At 43.5% G+C, this 23,856-nt stretch overlaps 1 protein-coding gene across 8 annotated transcripts in view; it reads right to left on the reverse strand.

The window, feature by feature from the left end:
• Positions 1-23,856, reverse strand: part of AKAP13 (A-kinase anchoring protein 13) — a 375,367-nt gene that overhangs the window by 66,118 nt on the left and 285,393 nt on the right. For 5 of the 8 annotated variants that reach the window (XM_075557871.1, XM_075557869.1, XM_075557868.1 and 2 more), the window contains 5 exons: positions 11,347-11,717; positions 10,256-10,309; positions 7,185-7,250; positions 5,203-5,383; positions 1,605-1,713 (listed from right to left, as the gene is read on the reverse strand). In XM_075557871.1, coding sequence (XP_075413986.1) covers positions 1,605-1,713; positions 5,203-5,383; positions 7,185-7,250; positions 10,256-10,309; positions 11,347-11,717 — 781 coding nt within the window. The remainder of the gene's footprint in view (positions 1-1,604; positions 1,714-5,202; positions 5,384-7,184; positions 7,251-10,255; positions 10,310-11,346; positions 11,718-23,856) is intronic. The other 3 variants (XM_075557872.1, XM_075557874.1, XM_075557870.1) reach the window with 2 other exon arrangements.

The following is a 23,856-nucleotide window of genomic DNA, read 5'->3' on the forward strand; positions in this document are numbered from 1 at the left end:
TATGTAAGCCCACTGTTGTCAACCCATCTTGTCCGCTCTAAGCTATTCCGTTGGAAGTTTTCTTCTATACCTGCAAAACCTCTTAAGATATGCCAAATCAAATGAAACTGAACCAAAACATACACAAGGAAGGAACAGTGATTTCTGATACAGTTGCATGATGTTAAACCTGTGTCTTGGAGGAAAAGACGCAAGATATGCATTTAAAGTGTTATCCATATGAAAAATGGGACCCAAGTCATACATCATGTTCTAATTGCCCTGTGGAAATTAATGTCATGAAACAGGAGCTGAAACAGAACATCCTACTAATGCAGTGCAGCTACTTCTGTCTCCAACGCTTTTAAATTTACTGAAATTTATTTTCTTTTACTTAAATCAGGGGAACATAAAATACAAGAAAATATCTTTTTTCTAGTTGCTTCAGCCTCCTTAATGTTTTGGTCTTTCCACAAAGAACATAGGGTACCACTCAATCTTTAATCAGACTGTTTTTTTAAATCAAGATATACTATGTAAAAAAGCAAAACAAAACCATGTTTTTTTTTTAAAGGCATGGGCTTTCTCAAAGTACAGTTGTTTTTTGTGGCTACAATCCTATTGAGATTTTGAGCATCCTTTCAGATGCTCCATCATTTAGACGTCATGCTCTCTCACTTGTTTAACCAACGAAAAAAACGTAGTGCAAGGCTTTCTTCATCCTCCACGAACCTGAACATTTTTTAAGAGCTCGGCGCAAAACAGGTTGTAAAATGTCCTCAAAGTGGGTTTGTCCAGTGTCTCCTCATGTTTAGATCCAGGTTGTACAAATTTTCTGTCAGGAACATCACAGAAGTATTATGTTGTTCTTTCTCATCTGATTAAGAACCAGATGGCGTTGACTTGATCCGTTGCATATAACGTAAACATTGGCCACTTGGTGGCTTATTAGGTCTCGCTACTGTTTAGCTCATGAAAAACAAAGCCCAACTGAAGAGTGGACTATAGAGACACGGCCACAAAACACAACGGGAATCTGGACGCAGAAGAAGGTAAGCTACTTGCAGAAACTGGCATGTGGTCTGTGTGGTGTTAACTGCGTTGCCAATTTCCCGTGGAGGATTCCCTGCACTCTGGTGATGATGGAAGAGCGTATTTTCCCATTAGTGTTCCCATTTAGCGTTTTGCACCCTAAAGATTTAGAGGTAAGGAACACCATATCTGTGGCTGACTCTCATGCATATCTAAAGGGCAGTGATGAGGAAAAGGAGACTTATGCCAATTATGTTCATATTTGGGGATGATATAGAAAAATATTCAGTATCTCACTGTATTATTTCCCCAACTTTTCTTAAGGTGATAGATACATTACTTCAAAGTCATAAGTGAAACGCAAGTGTGTGTGAGGCTCGGACCCGAGAGTACAATGAATCAAGGATATTTTAGGGAAGCAGGAGGAGTGCTGACCCACTCTTTTAGATGAAGAGGGAGGAGGGTTGGGAAAGATATTGTCATAGGGCCTTAAAGTAAGAAAAAAATGGCAGGAAAAAAAGTTGTTCTCATGTATATAGTTAATAATAATAATAGTAATAATAACAACAAAGCAGCAGCAGCAGCATACTCACTGTCCAGTCCAGGGTGGTTGATAGTCATTAATGAGATGGATTTGGTCAATGGAGAGGAAATGGCTGATGTGCAGTAATTAAGTCCCTGTTGTTTGGATCTGTGACTTGTCTGTGAAGTAAAAAATAAAAGCATATGTTCTGAGTATATGTCTTCTTATTCCAGGATAAGTATGAAAGTTTAAACTCAGACACAATAGTGAGACACATGGCGGGTTGATAGCACAGGCTTTCAAGTTAGAGAGCTTTGGATTCAAGTCTCGGACCTTGCCTGGAATAGGTGTTCAACTTCAGAGATCTTATTTGGGGTCCCTGAGTTTCCTCAACTGAAATGCAAGTAAAATCTGTTCCAGAAAGCCAAGCAGTCTTACGGGACAACTTCAGAGGGTGACGGAAATTTGCCTAATAATTTAATTGCCTCGATACATTCACAGCAGCTTCCAGGGCAACGGATCCCACAACGGCAGCAGTTCCTACTAGAGGAACCCCAACTGACAGTCATCCAGTAATTGCTGGTATGCTTTTGGCCATGAAAGGCTCTCACCCTCCCCTTGGGGGCGGAGGAAGCCCAGCCGAAAAGGTAACCAATTGTCAGAAATCCGTTCCCTTTATAAACCAGTCAAGGCCAACTCACTACCAGTAAGGCAGATTAGAAGTGGTCCACAGGGTTTCTAATAGAGACTGAATTCTTCCCAGAAGCAGATTATCACATCTTCCTCCCAAGGATTGAACCGCCCACCTTCAGGCCAGCAGCTGAGGACTCAGCCACGGCACCACTCAGACTCACACACGCAAAGGGAAGCAATGAAAACCTGCTACGCGTAGGAACTTGGCTCCATCGCACCAAAGACTTCTGATTACTTAAGAGCATGTAACCGTGGCAACCAAGGCAAAACAAGTTATATACATTTCCAATATAACTGAGGTCTGGAAAATGACCTCACTGAGAAGCCAAGGTCATTCCAACTTCTAACAGGAAACTGGCTTGAGGGAACTTGTCTAGATTAGTCATATCAGCAGCACAAATACCAGCTCGGAGGTTAAAAACCAGATGTAAGACTATGGGTGGGCAGAGAGGTCTGGCAAGTCTCATCCCAGGAAGGTGCTAAAATGTTGTTTCTATCAAAAGATTAAACCAAGAAAGTCATTTCAGAAGGATACTTCTGGTAATGATCACTGCTTACTGAAAATGAACCTTCTGCCAAAGATCAGCTTTGAAAAAGCATTCATAGCCAGTATAAGAAAATCAACATTTCTCATTTCATCATTAATAGGAGTTGTAAGTTTAATAGTGTTAATTTGGCTTACACTTAACTCGGCTTAAAGTCCTTGCATTCAAGGGTTTGAGCTGAATCCAAATGAACACTTTGGCCCTGAGTCTAGGTATGGTTCTGCCTACAAGTCTGCAATCTTGGTACTTACTTACCTGGTTTTCAGAACACTCAATAATACACTGAAATGCAGTCCAGTTTTCAGACTTCCCAGTGGTGATCTTACTTTTATCATCAAGGGGGCCCTCGGTTACCAGCAATGATTCCTACTTGTTTCCTTTCCTTTTTTGTTGCCACTAAACCAAACCAAACGTGTTGCCATCATTCCGTTCTGACTCATACTGAAGACCCTAAACAGGTTGTCTGTCTGTAGGAAAGCAGACAGCTTCATCTTCCTGGCTCAGAGCAGACAATGGGTTTGAACCTCTGACCTGGCAGATAGCAGTCCAATGCCTAGCCCACAGAGCCACTGGAGTTCCCTTTTCTGTTAACATTAGGCTGTGTAAATCAAAAGTAACTGCTCTATGTTCTTGTTATTTTTCTCCCTCCTAAAGTATCAGACTAAGGAGAAATGGAAAAAGACAAAAAACTTAAAAGGTGGTAAAATTCTTTTAGGCCTTTAATTTTATTTTCATTGGGTCTAAATTCTCTTAGGCCCCCAGACAAATGATACATTCATTACTAATATAATCCTCCAGTGACAAATTTTTATGTGGTAATGGAATTACTATGTAGATGTAATTTAAAAAAATCTATTTAACACCCCAATCACCTATTCAAAACTCAGACAGGCTGCTTCACATTTGTTTTTTTGATTAGAAAGGCTTGCCCACTGAGTCAGTGCTGCCTCACAGAGAGACCCCGGGTAGGGTTTCGGAGACTGTCAATCTCTACCAAAGGAGATCGCCGGTAGCGTGCGGCTTTGAGCTGCTCACGTTTTGGTTTCACAGGCTACCTCCTGATCCACAGCCCCACCGGGCCTCCTGAGGATCCTACAGAAACGTATAGTTGGCCCATGAGCTTGAATGTTGGTCACTTATACAGGTGTTTTACTTAAAATGCCCTCTGACACTAATCATTTCTGCGCGAGCAGTGTGTCTCTGTAGTAAACTCCGTATTGCAGTAAAAAAGGAACTCTTGCCCTTCTTGTGTACCATACTGTCACCATGTTTACTGGAATACTGCGGCTTCGGATCGACACCCTGGGGCCCACATGAAGGACCACTCGTAATGCGAAAAGGGCTTCTGAGAAGCAGAGAAAGAGTCCTGACATGAAACAAAACGCTGAACTGCTCGCTCTGAACCTCAGGCTGAGATCTGCAGCTGCAGACGGTAAGAACTATCAAAATAATAATAAAGGAAAGGATGAAAGAAAAGGAAATTCATGAAGCTAATGCAGTTGGGACAGCAGGCACAAAAGTCTTGTTTGTTTTTTAAATCTTTTAATCTTGTACTGAAATTACTGCTTTTATGTGGGTTCAATATAGAGTACTTGTAACATAAGCTATGTGTGTTAATGGACTGCTTAGGTCATTGATAAGGCTTCTGGTCAACAGTAGACTGCTAGTAGTTTTGGGGGAGTCCTAAGTCCTAAGTGGATTGGACAGTAAGGGGGGGGGTCAGTTCTGTGTTGTCCAAGGGTCCACTATAATTTACATTCTCAATCCAAAAACGACCTGTGCTGTGACAGGGAGGAGCCTGAGGAGACTGGGACTAAGAAAAAGCCACTCACGTGGCTAACACGGAAGCCTTTCCTGACCATTCAGGAGGTGAGAAAAAGAAGGCAGGGAGTGTAACCAGCCTGGCAAAGATTCTGACAGCGTAAGGAGAAGAGGAGCAGACAGCATAAAAATGGTTTTTGGTTTTTTTTTTAGGAAGAAGGAATCATGGGACCTGTAGAACATCAAGAAGTTTAATAATCTCCTAATCGATAGTATTTTTAATAGTTTGCTTTGATAAAATATTTAATTCGATGTATAATTAGTTATCACTGAATGTTAAAAACTTGCTTTTGTGCTAGACTGGGCTACCTATCACCAAGTAAAAACCTCACTATCATGGAGTCCATTCTGACTCACAGCAAAGCCCCGTTGGGGTTCCCAGGTGGCAGCGTTCACAGGAATGGATGGCCTCCTCCACACTATCTGGTGGGCTTGCCCTGCAGCCCTGTGCTCACCATTGCAGTGCGGCCTTATTCTACAAATGGGTCAACGACCACAGCTCCTCGCTCTTCACTAACTCCAATGTTGCCTTTTCACATGAGGTCCTGTTTCAGGAAGTTCATTTGGTACTTTTTCTAACCATTAGCACACACTTGGTTTCAGCCTTACCGGGTGGTTCCCCATCCTATGTTCTCTCTGGCCGGACTCCAGGTCTTCTTCTGAGAGGGACACTAGCGAGTCACCGCGCTCGTCACCACTGAAGGGCTTGGTGTTTGCAGAGTTGGCTTCCAGGGAGGAGGACGGCTTGTTTCTGACCCCAGCTCCGCCTGTCAGGCCTTCCAGGCTGAAACTGAACACAGGGCACCACACTTAACTCGTGCCACGCCTCGAAGGAGAGGAGGACACAAACCGCTCTAGCTGCATCTTCCCAGATTGTGTATGTCTATCACCCCAAGGGCATGACACCAATGAATACTACCTGCCTATCTCCCCCCAAAGCTCTTGGAATCCTGAGAGGATACTGCACTTAAATATAATCTTACCTCAATCAACTTACTCAACTATTATTTTTTCCTCTCAGTTTTTTTAAGTGAGATCATGCGGACAGATAAAATTGATCTTATCAGTCCACATCCACACACGTGCACGTACATATCTATATGTAAGCTTTATATACACATACATGTATATAAACTTGTTCTCTCGGCCACCATCCAGCTGTATGTATCAAAGGGTGAAACGACAGACAATAGCAGCATAAGTAACTTGTGGAAGATAAACCAGGAGACTCGCCTTTGCCCCCACTCAGTTGACCTTCATAACTTTGCTTTCAACCACAGCCTCGTGACCTTTCTAACTCGACGGGACTGCTGCCACCCTAGCAAGCCCAGCGTTATTCACAGGTTCATCATAGGAGCACACCTGGCCAGACAAGCACTTAAAAGGTTTTCCGAAAATTGTTAGTTGCAGAGAGGCACACCTTGAGAGGGGGAGAAAAAGCCAAGAAGCTACTAGGTCTAAGAGTTTTGTATTTTTCTAACTGTTGGCAAAGGAAAAAGAACGCAAACGTGAGAGTTTAATATGCTGAGTGGGATCACTGGAATATACATTTTATGGTCTGAAGCGACAAACGCATTTTCTCCAACTGGGCAGCTCTAACTTCTTAAACTGGTTCCAAGTCTTTACAGAAAAAGACAGTGATCGAGTGCCCTCCGTGTGGTTTTGAACTCCTATCTATAGCACCTGCAATAGAAATCCCTTTAAAATCAGGCAGATTTCCAAACACCAGGAAGCTGCTAAGATACTTTCAGTTACAAGCAGTGGGAGCTGGCTTTTAAAGTATACTCAAACTCTCCAGTAACTGCTCTGGAAAAACTGTGCAGTTAATTGCTACCAATAAGTTCATTTATGCCAGTCCAGAAGAGTCTATTTGCATTTTTGTTTTCATAAATTACTTGTTAGGAACATAGGCCATAGGCCATATGCCTCTATTGCCTTTCACTGGTAAATGAAACAAATTGTTTTTTTCTTATTATCAATACACCAGGAATCATGACTAGCTACATGTCTTTGTTAAAATTCATTCTCAATACGGGGAAGCAGACGAGGGGCTGAGTGAAGAAGACATTTATTTATTGTGAATAATTTTTGAAAGACAAGAGAAAACCAGATCCGTGTTTACCACACAATTGAATTAAATCTGGCTGCTTTGTTGCAAAAAGACTATGAAACAATGCGTCTCTGTGAATTTGGAATAGAAAGAGATGGGTGGATTTTGAGTATAGCGTATTAATCATCTTGCTTTTCTTATTGTTTCCTTCCAGAGCCCTAGGACCTGGGAGTTAGGGCAATCTCAGACAAATAGAGAAGTCGCCTACCACCGCGCCAAGACAAATCTGTGCAGAAAGCCCTGACTCCACAGCCGCTCGAGACAAAGAGACTGCATCGGGCGGGGTACACCATCGGATGGCGGCTCAGGGCACCCCTTTAGCTGGGTTAGTGATGCCCATAGCAGACACCGTGCTCACAGACAAAGCAGGCTGCCCGGATGCATTCCAGTCACAGAGAAGGCAGCTTCCAAGCCCCGGAGCCCAGGTGCCAAGTTCCGAGGGTCCCTTTTGGTGGCGGGACATATGAGGAGAGCGTCGTACCTTCTGTAAGAAAAGTCAGCACTCAGGGTAGCAGGGGACTGCACGCCAGAGGGACACCAGCTCATACTGGGGATGACGTCAAAGGCAGACACAGACAGAGAGGGAGAAAAGAGGACACAAGGAGAGGGTTATTGGGTTTACAAATAAAGGGCACGGCAAGAGACAGAAAGATTTCTTTACCGAACATTTTTCGAATGGAATATTGCCTCAGGATTTAGAAAGCAGCTAGCACAAGCACCCTGGATTATGGGTATGTGTGCACTTGACAGGCCCTTCTCGAGAGGTCTGACTGCAAAGAGCGCTCAGCCCTGCTGCCCCGTGAGGCGTTTCTGCAGAGCAGCTGTGACCTCCACTCTTGGGGACCATCTCTCTACACCCTATCCATCCTGTGCCACTTTGTCCCAGGGTCACCAATCGCTTGACCAGAAGGGACAGTTGCACTGACAAGCTGCACTGAGACTGGCTCTCTCGTGTACCTGCTCCCTTCTCCACCCCCACCCCCCCTGCCTTTCCCTGTGTTTTCATGAAGGATCTATGTAAACTGGGCAATTTAGAAACCCACCATGACTGAGACATCAATCAACATTCACGCCCATCTGCAAACCCAGCTCATGAGGTTCTAAGTTAGTATATAAAAGTGGATTCATGTCCTTGAAAGGATTCCACCCCCCACCCCCCCAAAGTAATTTTATGGCACTGAATTACAAATATACCTTTTAAAATGTTAGGTTTGTGGTCATTTCCCCAGGAGTTAGTTACTGGGTGGCACAAATGGGTAAGGCCAGGTCAAACGGCTAGTTGTTTGAACCCACTCGGAGGTTGCCAGGGAACAGGCCTCTCCGACTGCTCCCCAATGGTGCAGGTCTGCACTGCAAACCAGTGTTCTCAGAACCGGCGTCAACTTGACGCAGACTGACGGCAGCCAGTGAGAGGCATGGTCAATTCCCGGCCACCTTTACAAACAAGAAAACCCATCTACTTCATGGGCGATCGCTGAAGGAGCAAAGGCACAAACAGTGGGGTTGTCCATGCTAATATTAGCAGCTCAGCAAAGAATTAGTTCACAGTAACAGGTGTTACGATAGAAAACACATAATTTCTTATTAATAAAACTCGTGTTTATCTTGAAATACTAAAGGACACGATTTTTGCTTTCAAAGGGGGATAAAAACAGAGCTCCTGGTCAAGGGTGTAACCATTTAGTTCCCTCTTGAATCTCTCAGTTGGGAAAAAAATGTCCATCTTGGAACTTGATTTTGTTGATTAGTGGGAGGGTTTTTTTTGGCAGAAGGAGGACAAGGAACATGGTGAAAGAACATAAGACAACATGGCTCTTCTGAATGTCATTTATCATCGACAAAAATTTAAGTTGGACAAAATGTTTTAAATCAGACTGAGTAATACGAAGCTCAGCGCTGCAAAAGCAGACAGCAGAATACATAGCTGGGGTTTGTCTCTAGGCTGGTAAGCAGGATGAGCTTGATTTATAACTACCTTGAGAACAGAGGCACATCTTGTTTGGTCTATTTTACAAATTGAAACAGGACTCAAAAGTTCATTCTTGAAAATTATACTTCATTCTCGAATCTCCAAATAGTTAACAAGGAGGCATAATGTATACCTACATAAAAACTTCATGTTAAAAACTGAACATGGAGAAGCAGTATGTGAGCATACATGGCCAAACTCCCATTTCCAGAAATACTTCCCCCCTACGTATGTCAGGATCCCGTCTACTTCCAGATGTGGCAATGACCCGGAAGGCTGGGGTGAATTTTGGATGAGGCAAGTGAGGTGAAACTGGGAAGCAGGAAGAGATCTAACAGCTGCTGTAAGGTTTTTGCATATGGCCCACACAGCGGCTGCCCTTCCCTGTAGTGAAAACTCCTTTCACGGTTACTGAGAACAGCCTACTTTGCTCCCTAATTCCTAAATCAGTCATGGTGACTTTCACTGACCTTTGACTTCTCTTGAGATTTAGAAAATCCTAGTTTAAAAACAATGATGACAACAAGACATCCCCCCCGCCCCCCATCCTCCACATTTGTAAACACTTGCTGGGCTGTTTCAAATTTCTTAGCTCAAGCTTGAGGTAATTTTAAATTACACATCACGTCCTTCTACAAACATGTTAGTTGGAACCATAAACTGGACTTGCTTAGGACACTTCGATCTGGGAGGGGACCCCAAAAAGCTCATGGGAAAATGCCATTAGCTATTAACGCATTAACCTGGACTCCATCCAGCAACTGTTCATCGTCCACTACCTATCAAACGCACATGTTTAATATATTCACACTGCAGTTTTAATGGCGAGCCAGACAAGCAGGTCTCCCGAATGGGAAAGGCATTTACTAATTTACCCGGAGTCACGATTATCTGCGATTTTGTGAGCACATTAGAGTTTGAGCTCAATTGTGTGCCCATGATCACTTGAAAAAGAGTGGGAAAGATTGGCGTAAAATCAGGATTTGTTTTTTTAACTTAAAAAGTCGATCTAACCAAAAATAATGAATGACTTGGAAAGTTGAGGGTCCTCAGAGATGGGCTTACTCCTCTTACTTGCTCTAAGGAATGGCTGCATCACCAATGGAATGGGGAATGCCAGGTGACTGAGGAATCAAGTCCTGGACAATATTCCTAATGAATGTGCTGGAAATACCATAAGTCCTGTGTGCACACATACGTGCATCACATGTTTATGGTGCCCCTCCTCCCCAACAGCGTAGGAATGAGGTACTCACTAGGGTTCCCCAGGTAGATGTAACAGAGACAGCGCTTTTCAATTCTCCTAGTGAAATTTGGGGCAAAAAATCTACTGTAAACTTAACTAAACACCAATAAGCCACAGGATAGGACACTATTTTAGATTTTGGACACACACGTAAAAAGTCCAGAACTTCAGATTTAAGAAGCATTTAATATAAAATGGACAATAACAATATGTTCTTAAAATTCATTTGCCTGGTGTACACACTACGTTAGTCAAAGGTATAGTATGTAACAATGGATTAAGTTAGTATCTGCTCAGAGGCAATGTGGTTAGTCAGTCAAGTTAGTGAACGCTGTACCTTCTCCTATGTGTGGGAGGTCTCCTGACAACATCCCCAAGAACTCGAATTGAACTGAAAATGAATGATGGAAGAGGTCAGTGTTGATGGTGAGACAAAATGAGACACAACTGTACCAAATACAGACACCACACCGAGGAGAGCACCCCTACAGAGAAGCAGCACGGGGAGCAAGGGAGTGGAAGAATGTACAACGAGAGAAACAGACTCCAAAAGGCACAGCAGTTTCTGTGGAGAGCTACTATGCTCCCTCTTTGCTCTAGGAAGTTAAGAAGACAATGAGTAGGTTTACTAAATTCTACAAGTAAACAACCAACCAACCACAAAACAAATACAAACATTTAGGAGCATGTAAGACTGGGAAGGGAAGAAATGTCATTAAAACCTTAATTTCTTAAGTCTTTGATATTCAGGTTAGTCTACATGTCAATAATATTATAAGAATTAGTCAAAATAATTAAAGCTATCATTACAACCTCTTCTTCTAAACTAATCCAAAAATTATATCTAGATTCTCTTTTTGGCTGATTGTGCTAGCTAATTCTTGACTTTAAGTCAAAATATGATATTCCATGACACTATACGGATTGAAATATAAATGACATTGGTGATATCCTTCTAATCTCAGTTCAGTCTTAAGATAACCTTGGGAAGATCATTCAATCTGAGTTTCTCGATTTCCTCACCTGAGCAAGATGATCCATAAAGTCAAATCTAGTCTGAAATCAAAGGCAAATGAGAGCCACAATGGGAGAACAATGGATTGCACAGAAAGCCAGTTCCTTAGCCCTGTTCTTGTTAAAGACTGGCATAGCCTGTGCAGGAACAAATCTTGTTTCATGAACAACCACACCTATTATGTGCCACCTAATTATTGCAAATATTTTACAGATGGGAAATTTGAACATCTGAGGGGCCAAGTAACTTGCCCAGGATCATCTATGTAGTAAGTTAAAAATCTGAGGTTTTCCTGATTCCAACCCTCATGGTCTTTCTTCTGTGCCTTGGTGTCTCCTAAACTCTTTTGCCAACTGACATATCAAAAGCAGGCAGAGAGACGGAGACTGGACAAAGACTGCCTTCTAACTTACCTCCGCTGGTTCATTTCTGCATCGCTGGCTGCATTCTTCCCGGGACCCCAGCTGTGTCTCCGGAAAGGGGACAGAGACCGCATAGAGCCCCTCAGAACAGAGCAGTGTGCAGGCACCTCGGTGATGCTGTCCATCTCTTCCTCGTCCACTTCTCCTGGGCCAGCAGGCTCGCTCTCGCTCTCTTGCCGCACAGCTCTGGCCCCGTGGCCGTAGAAGCCATCCAGGCTTGGTGGATCCTTGGACTTGTTCAAATTTGAAGTCGCAGGGAGGGACACATCGCTGCCATGCGAAGAATGTCGATCCAGGGAAGCTGTGTCATCAGTGGAAGAACTAAATCCAGTGATATCACAGACCGACTGCTCCTCCTCAGGCTGGATCAGAGAGAGAGAGATAGCACGTGTGATTGAAAATGACAGGGTCAGGCAGACAGCGTCAGGTCTTTTAGGCCTGGCAAATGGATTCATAATGGACACATTTTTTTTTAAGGCATGAATGGTCAGAGTTGCATTCAAAGAGAAACCGTTTTCCTCTTCCAGCCCTCTCACATCATTTCCCCTACACTAGAAGTACTGCTCTTCTGCTCTCCTGGAAGGAAAAACTGGAACCAAAACACGCACTCAGGTCACTTCTTTACGTCAACACCAGCAGCTAAAACAAAAGGAACCCTTCCGTCTCAAGTGTGTGTTAAATAAGATCTCTGAATTCATGCCGTCTGAACGGTCTGACACGTCCACTGAAAACAAAGTGTGCAGCCTGGCTACCCTCATCTTGTTCCGATAAGTGCTGTTAGATGCCTTATGGAAAAGGCATTCTATCTTCTGATCCCTTATCTAATGCCTCTCACAAATACCCAAACATCTGGCCCGTCCTTACACCTAGATTCAAGAACATGCGTCTTTTGCCTCATTTCACTAGGAATTCATTGACTGCTATATCAAGCTAAATCATTCATAAAATAACCAATTCTGGCAACGAGTCTTTGATAGAGTGATGATGCTCTTTCCTGAGCCAACCTCCAGCCTCCCGGGAATTCAGCAATTTTGGGTCCAGCAGCCTTTCTACATGTGTTCAAAGACATCAGAACCTATCACCTGATGGGTCGAAGTGAAAGGTGCTCCCTGGCATCTCACAGAAGCCAAGGTTAAGTCGAAGGGTCTAATAAGAGATGCAAAACTCAGCACACATAGGCACCCTCTCAGGTGCAGATGGGAGTGCTGCCTGGATGGCTCCCTGAATAGACAGTGGAGTGACGAAAGCAGGGCAGTCTGTAGCTTTCTTCTCACGGTGGCTTCCTCTTAGTCTGTCGACTTCGTTTTCATTAAGGGTCACACAGCCCAATGTTCTTGAAGCCCCCAGCCCAAAATGCGAGCAAACACGGCCCTTCAGTTCTGGATTAAACCACCAGCCTCTTTCCCAGGGAGTCTCTTTAAACCACTAATATTCAAACTCACTGCCATCAGGTTGATTCTGACTCACGGTGACAACATAGGGCTGAGAAGCACTACCGCCGTGGGCTTCTGAGACTAATCTCACAGGAACAGAAAGCCTCATCCTGTCCTGCGGAGCAGCTGGGAGCAGGAGGCTTTCTGCCACTGTGAACCGCAAACTCACACACGTTTCTTTACACCTTCTACATGTGATCTTACCAGTAAGGATGAGACTGTAAGGAGATACAATGAGATCATTCAACAAGTCAGGAGATGATGATGCAGCCATCTAATAGCTTCTCCTGAACACATACACTGTGAGAGGTTCCTCTCAAGATTTGAATCCAGGCTGATTTTTAAGTCAAATCATCCCATTCTGTTATCTCAGTTTTCTGGACAAACCACTGGAGGAAAAAAAATCTGATAACCAGCATTATAAAAGTCTTCTATATTCTTTTTACTAAGTCACCCTATAAGCTCAAGCTATACTTTGAGAGGTCTAATAATGTGGTTAGGGCATATGATCTACTTTCTAGTTTGTTATGCAATGTCCAGTATCTTACATGTTTGCAAGTGGCTTTCCAAGAAATGACAATTGGGTTTCTATTCACCTGGAGCAACAAAGAGAGGAGGCAAGTCCAGAATCGGTGAAGGAAATGGAATATGTGGCTAGCTGTCATTACACCAAAAAAATAGGAGAGTGTCAGGCTACTCTTACTGAGTTTTTAATCAAGGATTCAATAACACAATCCTGATCAAAAGGGAGAAAATGCAGAACAGAATGTGAAGTTCTCAAGAAATACAGACTTGCTGGAACCATACAGAATGCATGGAAAGAAAAAAGTTTCTGACAAAAGTCAGAAATTAAGATTGCGTGCAAATATTAAGTAGCTAAGGCAAATGGCTTTCTTTAAAACTGAATATAAAGGAGGCTTAAAATGACTTATTTCCAAGATATTCTAAGTATTCTTTAAAGAACGTCCAAAGCCCGGCATGTCTTTACAATGCCCGTACAAAAGAGTAAGTAGTCCCTGACCTAACTAGAAATGAAGAGATCCAGAATACATGGTGTTTCTCTCGTAGTCTGCAGGTCACTTTTTCCTCTTATGTTCCTACGCAATATGAAAGATTTAAACAGATGACCTTTAGATCTAAAGAGGTTAGAAGTTAATATAAGGCGTGTTGACAAGTATTACTCATCTAATTAAACCATGGAAGATAGAAAAAAAGAGAAGACAACAGTGCCTCATTCCCGAATCAATTATCCAGAAACTTTTAGAGACATCTGCCAAAATAGATACAGGAGAACTAGTACTTTCCCCATTTCCGACCACTATGGCCCCCCACAAAACCTGCACCAGGTTCACTTACATATTAGCATGAAAAAATAGTATGGCTTCTAACACATGACAGAATGATGCATGTCTAATATCTGAAGCCCCTAAAGAGCTTTTAAGTTACAAATAAGTCTTTTAAAAGAGAAATTTTCTACCTGAAAATGTCTACTGGTTAAATAATTTTCAAGGACTTGGGATATCAGACGTAATAATTTGGAATCATGGATAGCAACTTAACTAAGACATTGGGTTCACATGGAGTCAAAACTAGGTGATAGGGCCACCTATAAAAACACAACTTCCTGTCTACACGCCAGTGTGTCTTAACTTTTCGCAGTAAGCAAGCTTCAGCTTTTAGACTGGTGTATATGAAGGTCAGAGAGCACTCAAACGACACGGTGACTGCAACAAGGCTTTGGAGATGGGGCAGAACAGGGCAACGCTCCGCTCAGCCCTGCTTGGTGTCGGCAAGGTCAGGGCTGACTTTATGGCAGTGAATAACAATGGGGCCGAACAGAAGTGGCAGAAATGGAGGTGTGGTACAGTGGAGAGCTACGTAAGTCTGAGAAGGAAGAACTCTGGACAGGAAGAATGAGCCTACGTCTTTACGATGTACACATGAATCATACCTCCCTTGTGTCCTTCATGACCGACTTCCTCCTGTAGATCAGGATGGGAGGAAAAACAACAGACAGACAGACCTGACCTCTATGAATGACTCTAGGACGAGTGTTTCTTGAATCCATCTATACCGTTTCTAATGTTCTGAACTTTGCCTTAGGGCTTGGGCTCCGGCACTCTTAAATACACGTACAACTGGTTACACACATGCACTCTAGCTACGACTTCCATTTAAACAAGACCGTGAAGCCTGTGTGAACTGAAACCCCGTGGACACCTAGGACCCAGTCTCACAAACTCTCCACTTTTGACAGGGTGCGGTCACCACTGTTCCAACGTGCCATCTTTACCTAAAACTCATATGTGTGACAGTTTTCCTTCTCTGACAGGTTTTTGCCTCACACAGGTTCCGCCTTCTATGGGTTTTACTGGAATAGAAGCCTTGATGGTGTAGCGCAGTGGTTCTCAACCTTTGGGGGTTGAATGACCCTTTCACAGAGGCTGTCTGATTCACAACCGTAGCAAAACTACAGTTATAAAGTAGCAACTAAAATAATCTTATGGTTGGGGTCACCACCCCCTGAGAACTGCATGAAAGGATGACGGCATGAGGGAAGTTGAGAACCCCTGGCGCAGTGGATGACGACACAGTGGCAGTGGGATAACCGCAAGGTCAGTCATAGTCTGAACCCCCAGCTGCTACATGGGAGAAGGATGAGGTTTTTTGTTCCCATAAACATTTACAGCCTTGGAAACCCAAAAGAACAGTTCGACTCCACCCTACAGGGTTGCTATGAGTCAGAAATGACTTGATGGCAGTGAATTTGATTTTGAATCATATGTGAAAATATCCTGGTTGTACTGTGGGTTAGGTATAGGGTTGCCAATGGCAAGGTCAATGGTTCTAACTCAGCAGCCACTCAGCAATGGACAGTTAAGGCTAGGTGACCTTGTTAAAAATGTGCAGTCTTCTCATTCTGAAATGGATCACATTAGAGGGTCTTGGACGGAATGGGAGGGAAATAATGAAACAGAGCTCAGAGACAAGAGGTTCACTGGTCAGATAGAGAGACAGGTGGGACCCCCAAGAGAGTGGCCCTTTTCCTTCCAGTCTGAACTGAACTCTCATTCAGATTAGACTCATCAGTCACGTAAGGCCCAAAGGGCAGCATCTACCCAAAGGCAAGCTTCAGAGGGTTATGAAAGAAGGAGGGATGGAAACAGAACACAGGGGAGAAGTGGGGTATGTAATGATCCATTATGGAAAATAAGGGATGGGGGGAATCAGAATGTGCATGAATTGAATGTGAAACTCTGTCCTGCTCTGTAAACTGCCCCCTAGTTTACAATAAATAGGGTCATGATAGGTAATGAACTATAACTGAGTCAATGGTTTAGTAATCAAGGGTAAGGCGCCCTGGCAGCACAATGATTATATGTGTGTCTGTGAACCAAAGAGTTAACAGTTCAATGAGTCACCAGGGTGCAGTAAAACATCGATGAAACACACTATATTCCTCTGGTTCCTTGAGGCTTCCTCACCCCCCACTACCATGACCCCAGTGCTGTTTCTCAATTCAGACTAGATCGGAACATGTACACAGGTATACCAAAGGGTAGGGGGAAGAGGGAGAACCAATCGCAATGATAGACACATAACCATACACCCCTCTACAGGGGAAAGAACAGAAAACATGGGGGAAAGGAGACAGCAGTCGGTGCGAGAGATGAAAACAATAACAATGTACAATCTATCAGGGGGTCGTGAGGGTGTGGGGGTGGTGGTGGGAGGTAGGGGGAAAGAGCTGATACCAAGGGCTCGATAGAAAGTAAATGTCTAGAAGAGAATGAGGGCAACATATGTACAAGCGTGCCTGATTCAATTGATGTACGGATTGTGTAGAGTTGTATGAGCCCCCCATAAAATGATTTTAATAAAAAAAGAAACATTTCACAATATATCATTAAAAAGAGTTAACAGTACAAACCCACCAGCTGCTCTGTGGGAGAAAGATGTGGCCGCTTGTTCCCATAAAGATTTACAGCCTACAGCCGTTCTCTGTCCTACAGGCTCAAGAGGAGGCCAAATGAACTCAACACCAGTGTGTTTCTTTGTTTGTAATCACCTGTGAGGATCTATGAGGAATGATCTGGTTGTATTATTTCCTTTAAGCCCCACAACTATTCAGTTTAGTAGGTGTTCTTATGCTTTATTCACGGGTGAGAAAATTGAGTCTCCAGGAGATTGGGTAACAAGCTCTGTAAGTCACTGTGAGCTGGCATTTGACTGGATAGCAATGGGATTGTTTTTGTGCACTGCTATCTTTATTTTGAAATGCAGCAAAAATCTTTGATTTTTTTGGTCTGGTTAGGGGATTGGGCAGGTGCACAGTTAACAAAGAAAATTTTTAAAAAGCTTCCTGTAGACTATGGGCAGAAGTTATGTTCACTGCATGGTACATGCTGCTTCCCTATGTGCTTCAGAATTTTATTAATACAGTATTGGGATGAAAAACCTAATTGGCTTTCTAAACTAGAGCTGCATTATAGCTACTTGCTATACCAAAAAAAAAATCGCCTGCCACCGAATCAACCCTGACTCCGAGTAACCTGATCAGGCAGAGAAGAACTGCCCGTGTGGGTTCCTGAGACTGTAATTCTTTATCGGAGTGGAAAGCCTTGCTCCCATGAGGCCTGGCTGGTGGTTTCAAACTGCTGACCCAGCAGTTAGTAATGCAAGGCAGAACCCACTCCGCCACCAGGGCTCCTGCATGCTGCACACCATCTATACATGTTCCCCGTGGCCGTTGTTGTTAAGTGCCATCCAGTCAGTTCCGACTCCAAGCGCTTATGCACAACAGAAACACAGTCTGACCCTGCGCTATCCTCAAAAGTATGCCTGAGTCTGAACACCCTGCTGCAGCCACAGTGCCAACTCATCTCCTGGAGGGCCGGCCTTCCTTTTGGCTGCCCCGCTACTTTATCAAACATGATGTCGCTCCTGGTCTTTCCTGACAACATGCCCATAGTATGACAGAATAAGCCTGGCTATTCTTGCCTCTATGGAGCACTCTGGCTTTACTTTTTCCGATGCAGACCAGTTTGTCCTTTTAGCAGTCTACGGTACTTTCAATATTCTTCTCTAACACCATAATTTAAATGCACCGATTCTTTGTTTTCCTTGTTCAATGTCCAACTTTCACATGCATGCTAGGCAATGTAAAAATGCCACGGTTTGGGTTAGGCCCACCTTAGTCCTCGGAGGCCACGCAATTGCTTGTCAACACTCTAAGGAGGTCTTGTGCAGCAGACGGACCTGATGCAACTCGTCTTTTAGCTCTTGGCTGCTGGTTCCAGGAGTACTGACTGCGGATCCAAGCAAGACCTTGAAAATCTCAACCGTCTCCCGGTTTATCCTGAGGTTACATACTGCTTCGGTTGTGAGGATTTTGGTCTTCTTGACACAGAGTGGTAATCCATACTGTAGGCTGCAATCCCTGATCGCCATCAGTAAGTGCTTCCATTTCTCCTGGCTTTCAGCAAGCAGGGTTGTGTCTGTTGTCTTTGTAACACGTTCTTCTCCATATAAACCAGCTTCTCTGATTATTTGCTCAGCATACACATTGAATAACTGAATTAAGTATGGCGAGAGGATATAATTTTGTCACACACCTTTCCTGATTTTAAACCATCCATGATTCTCATTTCATTTGCATAACCGCCTCTTGATTCATGTACAATTTTCACATGAGCCCACTGGGGTGTTGTGGAATTCCCATTCTTCTCAACGTTACCCATAGTTTGTTATGAGCCACACAGTCAACGCCTTTGCACAGTCAATAAAACACAAGTAAATATCTTTGTTATTCTCTACTTTTAGCCAAGATCAATTTATAGCCAATGATATCCCTTGTTCTACATTTTCTTCTGTATCCTGCCTGAAACTTTAGCATCTCCCTGTCAATATACCTTGTTGGATGATCTCCATCAAAATTTTACTTGTGTGGGATATCAATATTGATGATATTGTTCTGCTTTTTGAACATTCCGTTGGGTCGCCTTTCTTTGGAATGGGTACCAATATGGATCTCTTCCAGTCAGTTGGCCAAGAAGCTGTCTTCCAAATTACTGGCATGGACCAGCAAATGCTTTCAGTGCTTCATCAGCTTGTTGAAACATCTCAATTGGTTATTCCATCAATTCCTGGAGCCTTGTTTTTGCCTTCTGTTCTATAGTGAGGTATATAGCATGTCAGAGGGGCATCAAAAGTTCATGGAAAAAAATCCAGTATCTCATTTTTCCATGAAATTTCTGATGGTCCTTTGTATACACTATACATAACAGCACACTGTTATATTACAATGTTCCTGGAATAATGCTTGCTATTACCCAAAACCACAATTTTCATTTTATTTATTCACAATATATTATTAATATGATATACATTAAATATATTTACGTTCCAAAGGTATGACAATCAATACATTTACATACACTATCTCAGAATTGTATTACCTGATAGTAAGCATGTTCTGCTTCACAGTTACGAAATTTTAATAAGTTTAATACCCAATGCAAAGGCAAGTATGGTTTCTCTATTTTGGATCCTGTATATATATTTATGGTGAGCAGAAAAGGTCATTTTTTGAGCAATGATGAATGCATGAAGCACACTGTCACATGGGAAGAGTTGGAGGAAATTAAACTAAGCAAAGTAATCCAAGCACTCTGGCAGGGGTCAGACCCAATCCAAGGATGCATATGGCAGTCAACTATAAAGGATGTGGACAGCGGGGGAAGAGGGCACTAACCCACCCATGGGGTGGGTACTGTGTATGTTTCCACAGGAAAGGGAGAGAGGGACCAGACCTCAACCTGGTATGGCAAGCCTTGAAGGCAACAAACTAACATGCATGAGGCAGCAAGCTAACAGAGGTCTGCAGGGCCAGCCCCAATCCCAGCTACATAGACCACCTCTCCCCCGCCCAAGATTGCACTACAGAGAACAGCACTGAAGTTACAGTCCAGGGAGAGGGATGGGTCTGCTCAGACCACATGGGAGCACACTAAGAGGGAGGGAGGAAGAGAGAACATATTGCATCCTGGTCCACCAAGCCCTGAGTATAACATTCCTGCTCACAGTATCCAAGACACAGAGAGGACCACAGGGCCAGCACCACCAGGAGACATAGACAAGACATAGCCTCACTGACCCAAAGCGCTGCAGGGGACAGTACTGAAGACGGTATGGGAATTGTTCCCGTTCTGACACCCCCACTGGGGTGAATCACAAAGGTAGCACCTCAGCAAAGGGAGCAAAGCAACAAAGTTCCTGAGGAATCCTGAAAGTAGACTTCAGGCTCAGAGGGCAGGGCTTGGCACCTCATCAGACTCAATCGGAAAACACACATAAGGGTCAAAAGACAGACTTGGAACTATTTATAGCCTCCCCTTATCTTTTTCTTTCTTCTTCCTTTTTTTCATGTCTACTATATTAGATAAACAAACCTGAGGAGAAAACAATGGGACAAAGGGTTCCAGGGAAAGCCGGGAGGGAAGAAGGGAGCTGGGAGCCAACAAACCCAGGGAGAAGAGAACAAGAGATCTAAAATCAATGGCAAGGAGGGTGTAGAATGCCTGGTGGGGTTTGATCACATGCAATGTAGCCAAGAGGAATTACTGAGAGACAAATGAAGGTCAACCATGATTGGGACAGGAGGAAAATAAAGGGAAATAGAGGAAAGAACTAGGAGGCAAAAGACATTTATAGAGATGTAAACATAGGCTACATTAAGTAACTACATTAGTACATAATGATAGGGATACAGGGCTATGTATATGTTACGTATAAAAGTAGCAGACGGACACTGAGCCTCTACTCAAGTTCTCCCTCACTGCAAGAACACTTTGTTCTAATTAACCTGGCATTTTGTGATGCCCACCCTCCTGGCACAATCGCTGAAGGCAAAATGGGCGCATGAGCAAATGTGATGAAGAAAGCTGATGGTGCCCACCTATAAAAAGATACAGGGTCTGGGGTCTTAAAGGCTTGAAGTTACATACGTCCATCTAGCAGAGAAGCAACAAAGCTCACATGGAAGAAGCACACCAGTCTGTCTGATTATGAGTTATCGATGGGAATAGGGATCAAGGATCCAGAAGACCCAAAACAAACAATCATAACGCTGCAAAGAAGAGTGAAGATTCAAAGCCCATCTGCAGACAATTGGATATTCCCTCACAGAAGGGTCACAAGGAAGGGATGAGCCAGCTAGAGTGCAGTATAGCACCAAAAGAATACACAATATTCCTCTAGTTCTTTCATACTCTCATCCCACCCGCCCCAAGTATCATGACCCCAGTTCTACCTTTCAAATCCAGCTAGACCAGAGCATGTATACCGGTACAGATCAGAGCTCTTGACACACGAAATTTAGGACAGATAAACCCTTCAGTATCAGTAATGGGAGTAGTGATATCACGAGGGTAGGGGGACGGTGGGGGGAGAAGTGGGAGAAACACAGCACATGAAAGAACAAACGTTCCCTTAAAGGACATTTGATTTGGCTTCCCCTGGCCCCCCAGGGATTCCTTTTTAATATTTAAAGAATATAATTCTATGGACTTTGTCATTGAGGAGTGTATATGCAACATACTCATTCACTGCCATGGAGTCAATACTGACTCAAAGTCAACCTACGGGATGGGGAGAGCTGCTCCTGTGGGTTTATGAGCCTGTCACTATGGAGGAGAAAGCCTATTAGTGGCAAACTCCAGCAGTGGTGGTTTAGAACTGCTGGCCTTGCAGCTCGCAGCCCAATGAGTGACCACTCCCCCAGCAGGGCTCCTACAGCACACACCCATCCAGCAGTTTCTACACCTGCCTCTTGGTGACCTTGACTACATTATTCGGGGTTTACAACCATCCCTCCCCCCTTTCAGAGTTGTTCCTCCTTCATTAACATACATTAACTGTCTCTTCAATTTTCTAGCCAATCTTTAGGGTTGCTGCTGGCAATTTTATCCCACATGGAGAGTTCTGAAAACAGCATACTGCTCAAGGAAAACCTTGCATTCCCCTCTGGCTGAGCTAACCGATTGTTTGGTTTTGACTTAAAGTGTGAAAGGCTTGAGAGTTTGCTTTGATTTTTTAAATCAATTGTAGATAGTTTTATAACAAGGGGTGTGTGTGGGGGGGGGTGTTGAATTTGACACACACGAGTGGAAAGCTCTGATTTTTCTCTCTCTGGAAAAAAGAGACAGCAACTATTAATAGCTTCTATGAGCTGCGATTAATTACTCTTTTGGATTATACACAGGGTGGTCTGCATCGTATGTATTTTATGATCCCACTTTCTCTAACACCTTGTGGCAAAAAACAACCCAGATTTCCTTTCACTCTGAAAATGAAACGTTGTGTTGTTGAGCTCAGGAAAAGACAGAACTGAGGAAATGGCAAATATCCTTAAAAATAAACAAGAAGCTCATAAAATCCACCAAGGATCCCATTTGCCAGGTGATACCCACAGACAAGAAAAGGTTAAAGTGGAAAATTCATGACCAATACGGAAGACTGTTAAAGGGACCCCTGGAAGGCCAGTCCTGAAATAGACAGCAGGAAGTGATCTAAGCGACCACTCACGGGCCACAGAAAAGGATGTCACACCGTCTTGCCTACAGCTTATGTTTTAGAGATGGGAGAGAGGAGGGCTAGACCCTAGACCCAGAGGTTCTCAACCTTTAGGGGGTTGAACGACCCTTTCACAGGGATTGCCTAATTCATAACAGTAGCAACATTACAGTTATGAAGTAGCAATGAAGATAATTTTAAGGTTGAGGGTTCAGCACCACATGAGGAACTAACTGTATGAAAGGGTCGTGGCATTAGGAAGGTTGACAACCACTGCCCTAGGGAGAAACTCTGGGACATTTCTGTAGATGACCCCGAAGGAAAATCTTTCTGGTATTTGTTGGTGGCTGGCCACTACCAGGTTCTACTTGAACCACTACCAATGGTTAGAAGTTTGATTAATTGAGAGCAAAATCCCCCAAAAAATCCCAGTCCTGCCAACCTAGATACATCTACAGCACAGTACTTTTGGGAAAGATTGTGGGGCTCACTAGTCCTGTAAACAGTTAAAACAGTCTCAGATACCCACGTGGACAGTAACACTTCTAACGCACCCCTGCAGGGTCGTGAGAGGCTGGCATAGACTTGATAGGGAGTTTGGTTTGGTTTTTCTTTACCCAGTAGAGCCTCCATGTTTTCAGGGAAGTTCAAGGATGCTTCAAAACTTTTTGGAAAGGTTACATTATCTTTTAACTCCATCTTCGCAGCAACGTGCTGAAGCCCGTCTGTTAAATGAGGACATTACCACCCGCTGCACAGAGATGGAGGAGGAGGCCATGAGAAGCCCTGCATAAAAGCATTCAGCTCAGTGCCTAGAATCCGGAGCATTGGGGGGTGTCGGTAGGTTACATGGTTGGCTGCAGACCACAAGATCAGCAGTTCAATGCTACCAGCCACTCCATGAAGCTTTCTACTCCTGTAAAAAGTTTGTCTTTTTATTTTTCCTTCTTAAGTAGCAGTTTTGGAAATCTGCTGGGGTCATTTGATTCTGTCCTTTAGGGTCATTATGAGTTGGAAATGACTTGATAGCAGTGAGAGTAGAGTGTCTAGAACTTGGAAATCACTTCAGAAACACAGTGCTACCTTGGGTGTTGTACTCATTCGCTCCAAATTCATGTTTGAGAACCCAAAACTTTGAGAGCTAAGCATATTTTTCCTGGAAGAAATCATGGAAAACCAAATAATTGGTTCAGAGGCCCCCAAATTACACTTATAAATTCATTTTTCTAGGACTTCCACACAAAGTTAACAGCCTTAGGTCGTAGAAATACCCCTAAAACATCTAAACACAATATATATGCAATATATCAAATACCAAAACAATACAAAAATAAAATGGATATTTCATGCAAATTAAGCACACAGGAAAAGCACAGTGCTGAATGTGCTGCCACAAGCACTCCTGCTGTCTCAATGAGAGCGGCGCTGTGCCGGGAGGGCTACCCTGTCTAACCACTCTCAGCTTGCACAGGTTTTCCCAGTTGGAATTTTACGT

This window comes from Tenrec ecaudatus, chromosome 9 (genome assembly GCF_050624435.1).
Source record: "Tenrec ecaudatus isolate mTenEca1 chromosome 9, mTenEca1.hap1, whole genome shotgun sequence".
Taxonomy (NCBI): Eukaryota; Metazoa; Chordata; class Mammalia; order Afrosoricida; family Tenrecidae; genus Tenrec; species Tenrec ecaudatus.